A 16,016-nucleotide genomic window follows, 5' to 3' on the forward strand; every position below is an offset into this window, starting at 1 on the left:
CCGCCCGCCGCTTCCGCCTTCCCGCCGGGGCGGCGCCGGGGCCGCCCAGGCCGAGCGGGGCGCGACGGGGCGGCCGCTGCAGCGCCCCCTGCCGCCGCGGAGGGCGCCGCGGCGGGGCCCGGCTCGGGAAATCGTGAGGGGAGCCGTGAGCTCCCTGTCGGTGGCCGCCAAAAAAAAAAAAAAAAAAAAAAAAAAAAAACCCTCACCGGCTTTTGGGGCTCCCGCTGGTTTTCCGAAGAACTGCCAGGATTCACCCTTGTGGGCGCTGTGAAAAATCAGGTGTTCAAAGCTGGCTGTTCAAAGGGGGCGGGGCAGGCTCGGGATTCGCAAAAAAAGCCGTTTCTCAATGTAAAGCAGTAGAAATAGTTTTTAGATATAGAATAGAGGTAGAAATCATTTTCTGACCCCGAGGGGGCTCCTGAGGGAACTCAGGCAGGGTGACCCACCTCCCTCAGGACAAGCGCTGGGGTTCACCTTGCCCCGCCGCTTGTGACAACTGGTGATTCTGAGGAAGTGAAAAACCGGCACAGTGCAGACGCCGAGACAGATTAATTTCCTTAAAAACGAACACGGGGAATTTGGTTGTTTGCATCGGTGACCTTTCTTGGCAAGAATCTCTGACTAAGGCGAATTTAAATCCAACAAGTGTTTCTGCTCCCAGCATTTGGGGGATATAAACTGGAGCAGAGAGGTGTGGGGCCACAGTTTTCCAGTAATTTCCAGTGTCTCTGGCCACGCACCCTGGTCCCGGAGAGCTGGAGGCCAGGGGCTGGTGCCATCGCTACGCTGCCTGTCTCCCACCGAGTGCTGGCAGGGTGCTGCTCCTGGAGCAAACACACATGCCGGACCCTAACGCACCACTCCGGGCACGGCTTCCGTCCAAAACATACTTACATTTTTTGTTAGGACCTGCCAGGAAGCTAAGAGTTAGAGGACAGAGATAGCCGGGTCATCAGATGGGGCTCCAAAGTACCACAATAAAGAAACCTGTATATTAATGAATATAAAAAAATTAAAATGTTGCGGACCCTTTGCTGCACAACTGGTTGAATTTCAGAGCTATCCGTTCTCTCCCGTCAAGTGAACAAGCTGGATGTTACTTTCATTAGCTATAAAGTGAGGAAATAGATCATTACATAGCTTTGGAAAACAGATATCCTTAAATGGAGAGTTTCAATGGCTGAAAAATACTATTTTCAGCAATCCGTAAAGTACCCAGAAGACTGATGTCCAGCCTATTTTAATTGAGAATTCAAGGAACTTATCTGGAGTTTTTATTCCAAGTGTAAATGAAACGCCTTTATTCAGATCAGTTTCCAGATCTGTATGGTTTATGGGAAGTTTAGGCCCATAGTCGTGTACTAATTCCTATGCTGTAACAGAAACGAATGCAAAACCGCTTTTCTCCACTCGGTGGTGCCATTTGCACAGGAAAAACATTTCCAGCTCTGGATCAGTGCAGCTTAAACCGTTGAGCAATTACGCTCATACAGACATAAAACACACCCAAAGCTGTAGCAATCTGAGATCAATTAAAACCCTTAGTTGCCTGCCGTATCCCTGCAAGACAATATTTTTTCAAGGTGATTTCCTGGGTACTTTGGAAGTAGAGCACTTGACTAGGCTTACATATGCTTATGTGGCTCCTTTGATAATCAGGCTGCTGCCTGTACAGTGCCTGCTTGCACTCGGGCTCCCAGAGGAATGGGGCAGGTAGCCAGCTACCCGGGTGAAGTTTTGAATAAGCACCCCAGAGGCAGAGATCTGCTAAACTACTTCTCCAAGAGCCCCAAATCCCTCAATACTAACAATGCCCGGTGTCAGAGAACTGTGTCTGCTGTTTCAGTATAAGGGAGGAAACTGGTATGTGATTGCAGAGACTGATTTTGATTGATATCTTGTATTGCAGCCTGATCTGATATGTTTTTGAAAAGGTGTCTCCAAATGCTAGGGAGTGAATAGTAAAAACAGGCAGGTTGTTGGGATATCCAGGATGAAACAGGGACAGCAGAAGAGCTGGGCTCAGGACTTTGCCATCTGATGTTCTCAGAGGTCTATAAATGCATCAGCCATGGCATTCTTGTCTCACACTGCCTTGGCCTGAAATAACCTCTATGATTTCTGTTCCACCTTATCCTGACACTCCCGTTCAGCTCTTTCTGATTGGAATTTATTTCATATTAGGGTTTTGTGTGAGTCAGAATCTGAACAAGTATATTAGGGTTTGGCCCCAAACTTTCTTTACCTTCTCAATGCCTTACATAATCTATACATACTTTGTTAACTTTCTCCATATGTTACTTGCTTTGGCAAGTTTGCTTGCTGTTGGCTTCTCATGTGGCACGCAGACTCAGGAGTAACCACTTTCCCAAGACATCATCTTACAAGAATGGCTTGGGGCAGAGCGGCTGGAGAGCTGCCCTGAGGAAAAGGCCCTGGGGGTGCTGGTCCACACCCGGCTGAATATGAGCCGGCGGTGTGCCCAGGTGGCCAAGGAGGCCAACGGCCTCCTGGCTTGTGTCAGCAAGAGTGTGGCCAGCAGGACTAGGGAAGGGATTGTCCCCCTGTACGCGGCCCTGGTGAGGCCGTACCTCGGATAACGGGTTCAGTTCTGGGCCCCTCACTACAAGAAAGACACTGAGGTGCTGGAGCGTGTCCAGAGAAGGGCAACGAAGCTGGTGAAGGGTCTGGAGCACAAGTCTGATGAGGAGCAGCTGAGGGGACCGGGGTTGTTTGGCCTGGAGAGAAGGAGGCTGAGGGGAGACCTGATGGCTCTCTACAACCACCCGAAAGGAGGTTGGAGCGAGGTGGGGGTCGGTCTCTTCTCCCAACTAACAAGTGATAGGAAGAGAGGAAATGGCCTCAAGTTGTGCCAGGGAAGGTTTAGATTGGATATTAGGAAAAATTTCTTCACTGGAAGGGTTGTCAAGCATTGGAAGAGGTTGCTCAGGGAGGAGGGTTGAGTCACCACCCCTGGAGGTGTTTAAAAGACCTGTAGATGTGGTACTTAGGGACATGATATAGTGGTGGACTTGGCAATGCAAGGTTAATAATGGTTGGACTTGATGATCTCAAGGATCTTTTCCAACCTAAATGATTCTATGATTCTAAGAATTGGAAGCATTGTAAGATCAGAGTGGATAATAGGAAGGGAATCCTCTCACCTCTTTTAGCTATAGCAAATGCCAAATATTACTTTTGATGATTTTCCCTCTGACTACCATCAGTGTTGTGTAAGATGCTGTCAGGTAGGAGCTGCATTAACTGGGAAATGCTGAGCTGCTGTGAAAGCACAGTGGCCTCCGTCATAGCCACCTTGTCAGGGAAGAGTGTGCAAGTTGGAAATGGATTTGTGTCCTGTAGGATCTCAAAGTCTCCTGAGAAAGGGAAATGTTTGGGTAGGTGTTTATGTAGTTAGGCTGCTACTGCAAATTCCTGCTTCTGGAGTGTGAACTTAAGTTCGCATTTGGAAGGACTTGCTGGATTGCTAGAATTTTTTCATGATGTTAAGTGTGGAGACTGAAAACTTTCAGGGTGCTGTTGTGTGACAGAATTTGGTTTCTTTCCACTTTGATTCAGCTTTTGAGACAGTTGCTCTGGAAACTGAGCATGGGTGTTCAACTGAGCTTCACCAGAAAAGAAACTCTACTGGCCACTCTCTGTGGCCACCTGTGGCGTATACCTGGTGTAATATCTACCGGTTACTCAATACGTATATAGCTAGCTTTTATATTGTTGATTTGTCCTCCCTGCCCAGGGCCTTCAAGACCCTGGACTTACATCACCAAAGACGTAATATCCTTGAAAATTAAATACTGATATCAGAAGAAAAGACATTCTGTGATCCCTATTGTCAATTCACCCGAACCCCAGAATCTTGGTTGCAGTTGACCTGAGGAAGTGGGCCATTGGCCTTCAGTGGTCTGGGATGGTGGTGTGACCAAACAGCAGGTTCTCCTCTCAGAGAGTTAACAGTGAAGAAACCAGCTCTGAAACTATGAAGAAGAAAGCCAAATGCAAAACTTTGTGTTAAAAAGCAGTGCAGGTGCTCCTCAGAGAAAGTCTGTGTAGTTATCTCAGACCCCAGGAGTCTCACACAAGAAGACCTTGTTTATATGAATTTTGTGGTTAAGCCTCATAAATTGCCAGGTGCCACCTGGATTTGAGAGTTCTGTATTGTGTTTAGTTGAAGTAACCTGTGGTTAGCACCAGGGTGGTACTGGGAACTTGGAGGGACAGGGATAAGCGAGATAAACAGCACTGCAGTGTCTTTAAAAAGCAAAGGGAACACAGAAAGAGCAAGAGCACACAGGAGAGAGAGCAAGCAAGCTTGACATTTGGAGCAAACTGGGCAGACAGAGCAGCAGATCTACAAACTGACAGTGAGCTAAAGGTAGTCTGGCAGTACTAATGACAGCATTCCAGACGCTTGTAGGACATCCGAGTGTTGGTTCCTTTTCCTGATTTAATGTGCAGGTCAGTGATTTTATTTTATATGTGCTTCCTCACATCAGAGGTTGTTCTGTTCATTTTGGTGAGACTATCTATAAAGGAAGGTCTTCCTTGATGTGAGCAAAAGTATTGCAATCTTGCTTGTCTTCAGAAGTGTATGAAATATTGTGAACTGGGAACAAAAGGGATTTCTCTTCCCTTTTAAAGATAAAAAGAGGTGATACCGAACACAGCTGTCAGAGTCAATTAAATAACCACAGCTGTGGGTTCATGCCTGGGCTTCACTTCATAAGGATCTGAGTGGGGTAGACAGGGAGGGGAAAGATTGTTCAGTGTGACCCCCCAACTAGAACAACAGGACATGGGCAGATTTAGCCTGAGTAGCAGGAAGTATTCCTAGCACTGGGAATATTTCTAGCACTCCCAAGAGAGCTGCTAAAATCTCCATCTGCCTGGGAGATAGGCAATTCAAAGCCTTTGATGAGCAGCCTGTTGGCAACAATTATCTACTGCAGAAGGTGAAGGTTGGGTGACCTGAGAGGGATTTACCATTTGTTTCTTCCAGGGCATATTCAATGAAAGAGAAAAAAATAAAAGAACACTTGAACTTTTCTTTAGCAGGGGTAAATCTTGTCTGATTTATTTGGAGCTGGTGATTAATAGCAAGAGTTCGGTCGTGGGTTTGGAGATGAGTATGGCACTATGGTGGCACTTGGTCAAAGGGTTAGAAGAGTAGGGAAAGTATTAAATATATGTACTCAGTGCTGGCTGTTTTTTCACAATGACTTAGATACTGCCCTGAGGAGGCACTGCTCATGGTTTAAGAGATTTTGAAGGTACTGCTGGAGATGGTGAAATTACACAAAATCACACAGGGTGTTATGTAGAAGGAAAGGATCTGTGGTCAGTATAGGACAACTAGCTATTCAGTTACTCTGCAAGGTATTAGGAACACAGGAATTCAGGGGCAAATGGGTTATTGCTCAGCAGATAGATCTCACCAAGTCTGTCACAGGATGCAGCCAAGAAAGCGAGACAGTAGTAATGCTCGGAGTACATCTGGGCACAGCTGCACATCACGGATCTGTGAACAGCAGAATACAAGCAAGCACGTTGCCAGGCTGGATGGGTGATGGACACCATGGTGCATTGGAGACCGCAGTGCAGACAGAGATATTTAGCAGTACAGGCAGCTGGATGGAGCAGTGCGGGCAGATGGGGACAGAGGTATGGGCAGCTTGCTATCAGTGGGATGAAATGAAGCGAAGCTGGGAGGAAAACAAACCTAAATTTTAGTTGCCAAGGCATAATGAACGATTTTGAAGTTAAACAAAGCTCTTAAGGAAAGAGCTGAGCAGACTGACAGGTCATTCTGGATCTGGAATTTAATCAAAGCATGCAGTCTTCTCCCAATGGACTCTGAAAGACTACTGAAATGATGCTTTATTGAAAGGCTATAAATTAAATAATCTCAGAAACACCTTGGGCATCATCACATTAGACCATGACTTGGATGTATTTCTTTTGAAGGACACCTTCTGAATAGACACAGAACTGAGATTTTTAACAAGTTATGTGAATTGCTAAATGGCGATATAATTGGTTAAAGAAACTAGAGCCACACCTACCTAATTTTAGTTCTAGTAGATAGTCTTAATGTATAGTCTTCCTCATTTTTATTACTCACACCAACCAGATGAGTAGAAACAAAATAAATCAGAAAACGTAATTGAATCTTCTCTATACTGTTTGTTTACTTTGTGAACTTCGCATACCCAGGTAATGAAAGATAGGTTAGTCACTTTTGTTGTTTCTACACAATTTTGTTTTCTAAGTCTGATGCAGTGGCAAAAAGTTTCAGTGTTTGAGGTGAAAGTCTTGTTTTTATTTTTATACAATACCATATTTCCACAGCAACCACACTGATATTACTTTTGGCTGCATCTCTATGAAAGCTGAAATTGCGGTCAAATTTTAACAGATATTTGCAGCTTTCTAGTACCAGTAATCCTTACAGAGAGAGTTCTCAGCAGGGTACTTAAATGGATGACTAACTTACAATGTATAAATATTCTCTGTAGAGAAAATCTGCAACCAATAGAAATTGCTGTATCTCCTTTAGATTCCAGGGAACTATAGCGCTTTGCATCAACAGAGGATACACTCCTGCTTTAATGGAGCTACTTACATTTATTAAGCATGTGCTAAAGTATCTAACACACCTGGGGCCTGAGTAAAGTCTGCACTGGGATTGAGTAGTATGTGCTGCTCTGCCCATGTAGAATGGCATGTATTAGACACTTTAGATCAGAACAAGGACTAATACGTGGTATGAGAGCAGTGGTCTTGCTGATTTAGATATCATAGCATGAGGCAGACAACATTTTCAGACACAAATCAAGTTCAGTTTCATATAAAAACATCACCAAACTTTCAGAATGTAGTTCTGTTGTCTATAGTAGCTTTACTTATGGTAAGCTCAGTCAGGCATAAGGAGGAAGGGGCAGATTTAAATATTCGCACTGGATGACTAATGGCTTTATATAAGGCACATTGGTGAGCTAATAGACATGTGGATGCCTCGGGATCAAAGTCAAAACACGTTTGGGTACTTACCTGAGATACTGAGTGAACAGCCATGTCTGGGCCTCTCAGTTCAGTAGGTGTCTTGGACAAGTTACTTGCTTTCAAAGCATTTCTCAGTTAAAGTGATTAGAACTGTTCTATTAAAAACCATGGCATTATTATTAAATTTGGAAGATAAGCTAACTTACAGCTTCTCTCTCTTTCTCAGGTGATCTTGTTTCTGCCAGACTGAAGATGTCCATAGCATCACAAATGGACCTGCCTGAAGAAATTCAGCATCCGTATACAAAATTTTCCGAATGGAAGTTCAAGCTGTTTAAAGTGAGATCATCTGAAAAGACAACTTCTGGTGACAGCCAGCACATAAACAAAGATCAGGCAGAAGAGGTCGCTTCTTCGAACAAGGAAACCATACTGCATAGAGATGAAGCAGTGCCAAGAGGAGAAAAGATGGACTTAATGGGCAATAGGCAGGCACTTGAAAAAGATGCCAATGACAGGAAAACACAAGACAATAAAGCTCATCAGAACAATCTGCAGCAACTTTGCCGCATCTGTGGAGTTTCATTTAAAACTGATCCTTACAAGAGAACTCATCCAGTGCATGGGCCGGTGGATGATGAAACTCTGTGGCTTCTGAGAAAGAAAGAGAAAAAAGCAACCTCTTGGCCAGATCTTATCGCTAAGGTTTTTAAGATTGATGTGCGGGGGGATGTTGATAGTATCCACCCCACTCAATTTTGTCACAACTGCTGGAGTATTATCCACAGAAAATTCAGTAATACTCCATGTGAAGTATATTTTCCTAGGAACAGCACGATGGAGTGGAAACCCCACTCCCCAAATTGTGACGTCTGCCACACTAGCAGTCGGGGAGTCAAGAGAAGAAGCCAGCCACCCAGTGTACAACATGGCAAACGTGTGAAGACCATTGCAGAACGTGCTCGAATAAGCAGAGGTGTAAAGAACCAAGCACAGATAAAGAACAAAAATTTAATGAAAGAGATTGTCAATTGCAAGAATATACATCTCAGCACCAAGCTGCTTGCAGTTGATTACCCAGATGATTTCATTAAATCCATCTCTTGCCAGATCTGTGAGCATATTTTGGCAGATCCAGTGGAGACAACATGCAGACACTTATTTTGCAGAGCTTGTATCCTTAAATGTATCAAAGTTATGGGCAGCTATTGCCCCTCCTGCTGGTATCCCTGCTTCCCTACTGATCTAGTAACCCCAGTGAAATCCTTCCTGAACATCCTTGATAGCCTGGGTATAAGATGTCCTGTAAAGGAATGTGACGAAGAGATCTTGCATGGAAAATATAGCCAACACCTCTCCAGTCACAAGGAGATGAAAGATAGAGAGCTCTACAGCTACGTAAATAAAGGCGGCCGGCCAAGGCAGCATCTCCTGTCTTTGACCAGGAGAGCTCAGAAACATCGTCTGAGAGAACTGAAACGTCAAGTCAAGGCTTTCGCCGAGAAAGAAGAAGGTGGCGATATAAAGGCTGTATGCATGACTTTGTTCCTGCTAGCTTTAAGAGCAAAAAATGAACACAGACAAGCGGATGAATTGGAGGCTATAATGCAAGGGAGAGGATCTGGACTTCACCCTGCTGTCTGCCTGGCAATCCGAGTCAACACATTTCTCAGCTGTAGCCAATATCATAAAATGTATAGAACAGTAAAAGCTGTCAGTGGGAGGCAGATCTTCCAGCCTTTGCATGCTCTTCGCACTGCTGAGAAAGCCCTCCTGCCAGGTTACCATCCATTTGAGTGGAAACCTCCCTTGAAAAATGTATCCACTAACACAGAAGTGGGAATTATAGATGGACTATCAGGATTGCCACTCTCAGTTGATGACTACCCAGTAGACACAATTGCAAAGAGATTTCGATATGATGCAGCCTTGGTTTGTGCCTTAAAGGACATGGAGGAGGAGATCTTGGAAGGCATGAAAGCAAAAAACCTGGATGACTATTTGAACGGTCCCTTCACTGTAGTAGTAAAAGAGTGCTGTGATGGAATGGGAGATGTCAGTGAGAAGCACGGAAGTGGGCCCGCTGTTCCAGAGAAGGCTGTTCGCTTTTCTTTCACGGTCATGAACATTGCTATAGCACATGGGAATGAAAGCAAGAGGATCTTTGAAGAAGTAAAGCCCAATTCAGAGCTGTGTTGCAAGCCCTTGTGCCTCATGCTGGCTGACGAATCGGATCATGAAACTCTGACGGCAATCCTGAGCCCCCTCATAGCAGAAAGAGAGGCTATGAAAAACAGTGAACTGCTACTCGAAATGGGAGGCATCTTGAGAACATTCAAATTCATCTTTAGGGGTACAGGATATGATGAGAAACTTGTGCGGGAAGTGGAAGGGCTGGAGGCCTCAGGTTCCACTTACATTTGTACCCTGTGTGATGCAACCCGCCTGGAGGCATCCCAGAATTTGGTCTTCCACTCCATAACCAGGAGCCATGCTGAAAATCTGGAGCGGTATGAAATATGGAGGTCCAACCCATATCATGAATCTGTTGATGAGCTCCGTGACAGAGTGAAGGGTGTTTCAGCCAAACCTTTTATTGAAACTGTTCCCTCCATAGATGCACTGCACTGTGACATTGGCAACGCAACAGAATTCTACAGGATTTTCCAGATGGAGATTGGTGAAGTTTACAAGAATCCTGATGTATCTAAAGAGGAGAGGAAGAGGTGGCAGTTAACTCTTGACAAACACCTCAGGAAGAAGATGAACTTGAAGCCTATGATGAGGATGAGTGGAAATTTTGCTAGAAAGCTCATGTCCAAAGAGACAGTAGAAGCAGTATGTGAATTAATAAAGTGTAAGGAAAGGCATGAAGCCCTAAAAGAACTAATGGATCTTTATCTGAAGATGAAGCCAGTGTGGCGATCCTCATGCCCTGCCAAGGAGTGTCCAGAATTGCTGTGTCAGTATAGCTACAATTCACAGCGTTTTGCTGAGCTCCTATCTACAAAGTTCAAGTACAGATATGAGGGCAAGATTACAAATTATTTCCACAAAACTCTTGCTCACGTTCCTGAAATCATTGAAAGAGACGGGTCCATTGGGGCCTGGGCAAGTGAAGGAAATGAATCTGGAAACAAACTGTTTAGGAGGTTCCGAAAAATGAATGCCAGGCAGTCCAAATGCTATGAGATGGAGGATGTCTTGAAGCATCACTGGCTATATACCTCTAAGTACCTCCAGAAGTTCATGAATGCTCATAAAACATTAAAAAGCCAGGGCTTCACCATTGATCCAGAGGATAGTTTAGGTGACTCCCTACCACTGGAGGTCCTGGAAAGCAATGATTCAGCAGAACTCTAAATGTAAAGCGCATTTGGCATTGGGTTTGTGACGGTGTCTTCCTACAAGGAGGCAGCTTCTTTTTCAGGCCTCTAGAAGTACAGGGAAGTCTGAAACGATCGTTTTTACACTCCCTGTTAAAAGTGCTGAGTGGAGCTAAATATACACCATGCCTGCTGGGAGTTTCCAAGAGGCAATGCAAGGGTGCATTTACCAGTTGTTAGGTGAGATGAAAGCAAAGAGAAAGGTCTTCAGTTTATTTTGGTCTTAGGGTGTTGTTTATAAGTGAGGAAGCCAAAGTAAACAAGATTTTATATAAAGTAGTATTTTGGAATTAATATGATTCTGGAGAGTTATGATAGTTGTTGAAAAAAGGAGCATGGCTATTTGTTCTGTTTGCATTTTTAAAACTATTTTGCTGTTTACTTTTTAAGAGGGTTTGATTATTTTATTGACAATCCTTTGGGTTTTATAAGTAAAGATTCATCAGTGAGACACTTGGGTAATTGTTTCGGAATGAAGTTCAGTTATTTTTGTATAAAATACTGACTAAAGATGCAAACTTTGATCTCACAGACTTTAAAAAATATTACTATTTAACATTTGTATTGTAGTACTGCTTAGGAGCAGATGGTGGTATCACCATGCTAATTTTTGCTTATTATATGAAGATATAGGAAAAGTAGCTGGAATTTTTTAAAGCTATTTTTATCGTAGTCTGTTTACTCTAAAATGCAAACTTGGACTTGTGCTCCTAAGTCAGGATTTGCAGTGCTTTGTGGTTATCTCACTATACAAACTACATTCAAGCTCTGCTGTGTAGCTTGTTGCTTGAGAAGCATTTTAGATTTCTATGGTAACTTCAGTATACAGTATAATTTGTATTAGTGGAGTTTTATTGGGTGAATTTCTGGCCTCATTGAAGTCATCAGTAGATCATTGATACCAACAGGCCCACAGTTTCACCAAGTGACTTTAGTCACAGCAGATCCATTTCTTGGTTGATGGATATTACCTTGATCAGATACACGTCAGTGTTCTCATCTTCTCTATTAGGATATTTCACTGCTGATGTCTTCTATCTGGTATGAAGCTTTTTCACACCTGGGATACTCCACTCTCACAGCCTCATTTTCCAAATCTGTAAAAGAGGAACAATATTTATTAACCTCAAAGATAGTGGGCATACCAGATTAGTTAAAAAGCAATGAACTGTCTTGAAATTACTGCATACTATATTTTACATAGTACTCTGTACTATGTTAGATGAACCATTTTGTTGGTGGTATCTGCCTTTCTGAAGTGGTATTTAGCATATTCATATACTAAAATGATCATTCAATGACATATTAATTAAACATAATCAAAAATATCTGAGATGCCCCAAAATCATCTAGCCTTTCAGATTTGCACCTGTGGCTAGGGCATTTCAGTGTTTGGAGCAATATTACTGAAACAAGATTAAATGCAGAAACAATCAAAGCATGGATCTAAAAGAATCTGCTTTACGTTTTTATTTTGATGTGGCAGAAGTTGGTTTGTGAATGCAAGTGAACAACAGACTTAAAGAATTAAAGTGTCATAGTATCTTATTCATGTTATTTACTGTATCTTTGAGGGTCTGGTATTTACCATTTATGGACAACGAAAAAATAGTTAAGTGTTAGTATTTAGTACAAATATTAATGTTATTCTAGTTATGTTTTTCTTTTTCTTTTATTAACTAAAATACTATTTTTAAAAATATTCTGTAATTTAGGATTTTGTTTTAATATAGTTTATTTAAACATAGTTTAACATGTCAAAATTTGCAGTTAAAAATAATGTCCTTTACTTAAAACATTTACTTTTCTGAGCAGTCATAAGGACTACAGCATTTTTTGTATGGTGTGCCATGTACATCTGCACGTACCTAGTGCTCATTTCTAGATGAATTTATTTTTTTCAATTTTTTGAATAAAACAAGTATTTCCCATAAAGCATAAAAACTAGGTTTACATAAGTATTGTTCTTTACCAATAAATGCAGACAAGTAGAGCTGTTTCCCAAGGAGTATAAATATCAGCTATAAAGAGCATCGTTTAGCAGTAAATGCAGATATAGTCTGCATTTTTGGTTGGCATATATTTCGTTGTGCAAATAGTTGCACACTTTTCTTTTTTCTCTCTATGTATATTTGGGACAACTGTGTTACCGTATGTTTTATCCTTGACTCTGCCTGAATAACTCAGAGCCTAGTTTAACAATCTTGACTCACCTCATGGTGATTTTCACTCCATTTAAGTGGTATATACCATATTTGCTGCCTTTTGCACAGGAGTGAATTTCACCCCCAAGTAAGCTCGACTCATTCATTGCGGTGCATATGTGCCACTAGAGCCACAGATCAGCCTTTGTTCATTTTGCACATGTAATTTCAGTGACTCTGCTAACATTTTGAAATTCCACATTCACTTTAACAAGCTGCTGATGCAACAACAAGTGCTTCATCTAACTGCCTTCAAAATGGTTGAGTAAGTTTTATCCATATATGTATGGTTTCTCAAGATGAGGCTTATATCCTGGGGTAACTTGCCAGACTGAACAGAACCTGGTCAGGGACAGAGGAATGCAGTAGCATGTGAAAGTATTTCGTGAAATATTATTAAGCCATCAAGACACATTTCACATTCTACCAGCTCTGGGCAGAATGGCTGACACAGAGAACTACTACTTTTTTTTTTTTTTTTTTTTTTTTTTTTTCTTTAGACTTGAATCTAGTTTAATCTTCTTCCCCATTGTTGACAACGTCTGTAAATCAACAGACTCTCTGAGAGTTTTGAACTCATTAGAACAAACAGCACTGAAAGGGTAGGTACCTGCAAGTTAAGCTTTTGTAAACAGGGACAAAATGACATGCTGTGTGCACACAGCCATGCATCGGAGGGCAAACAAGTTCTGACTGCAGACAGATGCATTATTTGGTTATGCATTCTACTGTTAAGCTTTTTGATTTTGAAGAGACTTTAGAAAAACGGAGACACTTTTATTCATGGTACTCTCTCAAACCTTCACATCTTCTTTTTTACGTTAATACTGGGTACAAATCCTTCAGTAATCCGTGGTAAATAATTTTCTTGTTCTGAAATTGCATTGGCTGTAGTTTTTACAGAATCACATTATGCATCTTGTTTTGTTTGGTTTTATTCAAGGGCTTTGTATTGTGAATTCCCATGTTATGAAATGATGTGAACTGTGTTAGAAGCCATGATTCTGGTTTCACATTTTTTTCCTCACAGGAATAAATTCTATTGACTTTAAGAAAATCAGCTTCGACTTTTAGTCAGGTAGTTCAGAAACAAATTCAAGATACTTACAGCATCCTAATTTCTGACTACACTGAGTTCTGTGCTTTGTCTCACAGCACAGCTTCATAATTTTACTTTTTCTTACTGTATTGCAGTTTCTTAACTCACGAAACCTGTTTAAAATAAAGGTCTTATAATTAAAGTTTCTGGCTTTGTATTTCTTACTAGTTTTTAAACTATGCACATAATTTCATGGTAGCAGTCTAACTTTTCATTCAGATTGTGGATGCTTTTCATACTTAGGGTGTTCTAATACCCAGAGACAGCTGTGATTCCAGCCCTGTTCTTCAAGTCACTAAATTAACACAAATGAAGATTACTCTGTGAGTCTCAGCAGTCCTTTCAGCACCCTTCCTCACAGGCAACTGTTTGACAGAAAACTAACCTAATTTAAAACCAGTTTTATTTAGTCGGTAAATGGCTTTCACTTCATTTACAAACACCATCCCAGCGCTTGTTTAAAATCAGCCTTGCACTGTTATATCCATGCTAGTAAGTTAAGCCTCTTTACTGGCTTCTGTGCATCCTTGGCATCAAATTTTGGTTCCTTGTCACTGACAGAACTGCAAGGATTAGTTCCAATCTACTTTTCAGTTCATAATTTGTAGCTTCCCATTATTCCACTTCAGGAAATCTTTCTTTCTTCCCTGCAATGATATCTCAGGGTCAAAAGACTTATGTAAACTAACTGGTTTGGATGGAATTAATGATGAGCAAATTAAGCTACCTGATTTCCTTCTGCAATCAGGTAATTAGACATTTCATTTCTAGACTTTATATCATCAATTTAGTTCTTTCATCTGACCTTGAAAAAAAATGTTGGATGGAAATAACAGGACCCACATAAAACAAAAAACCAAACCTCACAGAGTTTCCTGATAAATTCAGATGATTTAGTTCCTTTATTCCTAAATCTGTAATAACTGATTGGATTTTACTTTCCATATATTCCTATTAGAATTGGGATCAGATGAAGAATAATGAGGCCTGTTACCCTTCTTCTTCAGAGTACTGTTTTAGGTGACTGAATATGGCATAATTTTCAAACAGCTGACCCACTGCAACTCTGAAGTGTGGGAGCTTTTCTACCTTCTGCATCAAGCTTAATATTGTCTGTAATATAAAAAGACACATTAGGAAATATTTCATTAGCACCTTTTCTAGCAGCATTGGGAGAGAGGTCAAGAGGTGTATTTTCAATACCCAGCTCTTCCTCTGAAGATGGGCATTCTGAGCCAGTGGGCAGGGAAACACACAGTAACTACCACCTGAAGGAGGTCACCACAGCTGTGGCAGTGGCCAGTGTCCTGTCCTCCTGTGTACCTGTATGGACTGAGAAGTCGGAAGGTTACTGGCTTGGTTTGTAAAAAGAAAAAATGGGCTTAGATGTCACAACGTTCAAAGGTCAAGCAGAGAGACCAAATTGGAGTTGGATTTTCAGAGGCTGTTGCTCGAGCCCTTCCCAGAAGTTAGTCTTGTTTGAAACGGCGTAAGGTAGGAAATCAAATATGGAGGGAGCTATAGCCACCAACCATGGTAAAAAGGAAGCAATCCAGTCCTTCTGTCTTTAATACATTGAGACTAGGAGTAAATAACTTTACAGATCCCTCTTCAATCTGAATTCAATCTTTTCTTTTTGCTTTGGGCTCCCAGTTGCATTATTTCCACTCCTTTCAATGGCCTATTGGTGCAATGAGTCACTCTGAACTTTGACACGTTTTAGTGCTACCACTAAAATTTCTGCTGTGCCTTTCCTGTAGATTAATCAGGTACTTCAGGGTCCAAGCACCTTTCAATAGCAGTAAAATCCATATATGATTCTCGTAAAAGCTGAAAATAACAACTTAGTGTTACTAAAATGTGGATGGGAACCATGATGTTGCTTGTTGTGGTTACAAAACACATAGGTCAGTTGGATGCAGACACAATAGAGATTTACTTCTGCACTCAAATCTACTTCATTTTATCTTCTAATTCTAACCTGCCTGAGGAAGAAACATCTTGTATTGATTAGCTGGTTTTGAAGACAATCAATGCTCTAACAAGTACATGACTCAAAAGCGTCATCAGAATTATCAGGGAATTAAGTACTTTCTGCAGTCTTGAATGGTATGTCAAGTGTCTTCTTTACAGGCTGATGTTCATATATCTCTCTATATTTGAGTCTCTGGAATATTATATTTAACTTTACTCATGACTTCCTGCAGTGACTACAGTCTCTGAGCTGTGATTTAACACTGCTCATACTACCCTTCCCTGTGAGGCTGGGACATGGTCTGATCAAGCAATTTCTCCCTCCTACTCAAA

At 41.7% G+C, this 16,016-nt stretch overlaps 1 protein-coding gene across 1 annotated transcript; it reads left to right on the top strand.

Annotated features, from left to right (window-relative positions):
* The first annotated feature begins 7,272 nt into the window (after positions 1 to 7,272).
* RAG1 (recombination activating 1) lies at positions 7,273 to 10,383 on the top strand. Its single transcript, XM_009975325.3, has one exon. It carries the CDS (start codon positions 7,273 to 7,275, stop codon positions 10,381 to 10,383), a length of 3,111 nt encoding a protein of 1,036 aa, XP_009973627.2.
* The last annotated feature ends 5,633 nt before the right edge of the window (positions 10,384 to 16,016 follow it).

Source organism: Tyto alba, unplaced genomic scaffold, assembly GCF_018691265.1.
Source record: "Tyto alba isolate M040663 unplaced genomic scaffold, T.alba_DEE_v4.0 Super-Scaffold_18, whole genome shotgun sequence".
NCBI lineage: Eukaryota > Metazoa > Chordata > Aves > Strigiformes > Tytonidae > Tyto > Tyto alba.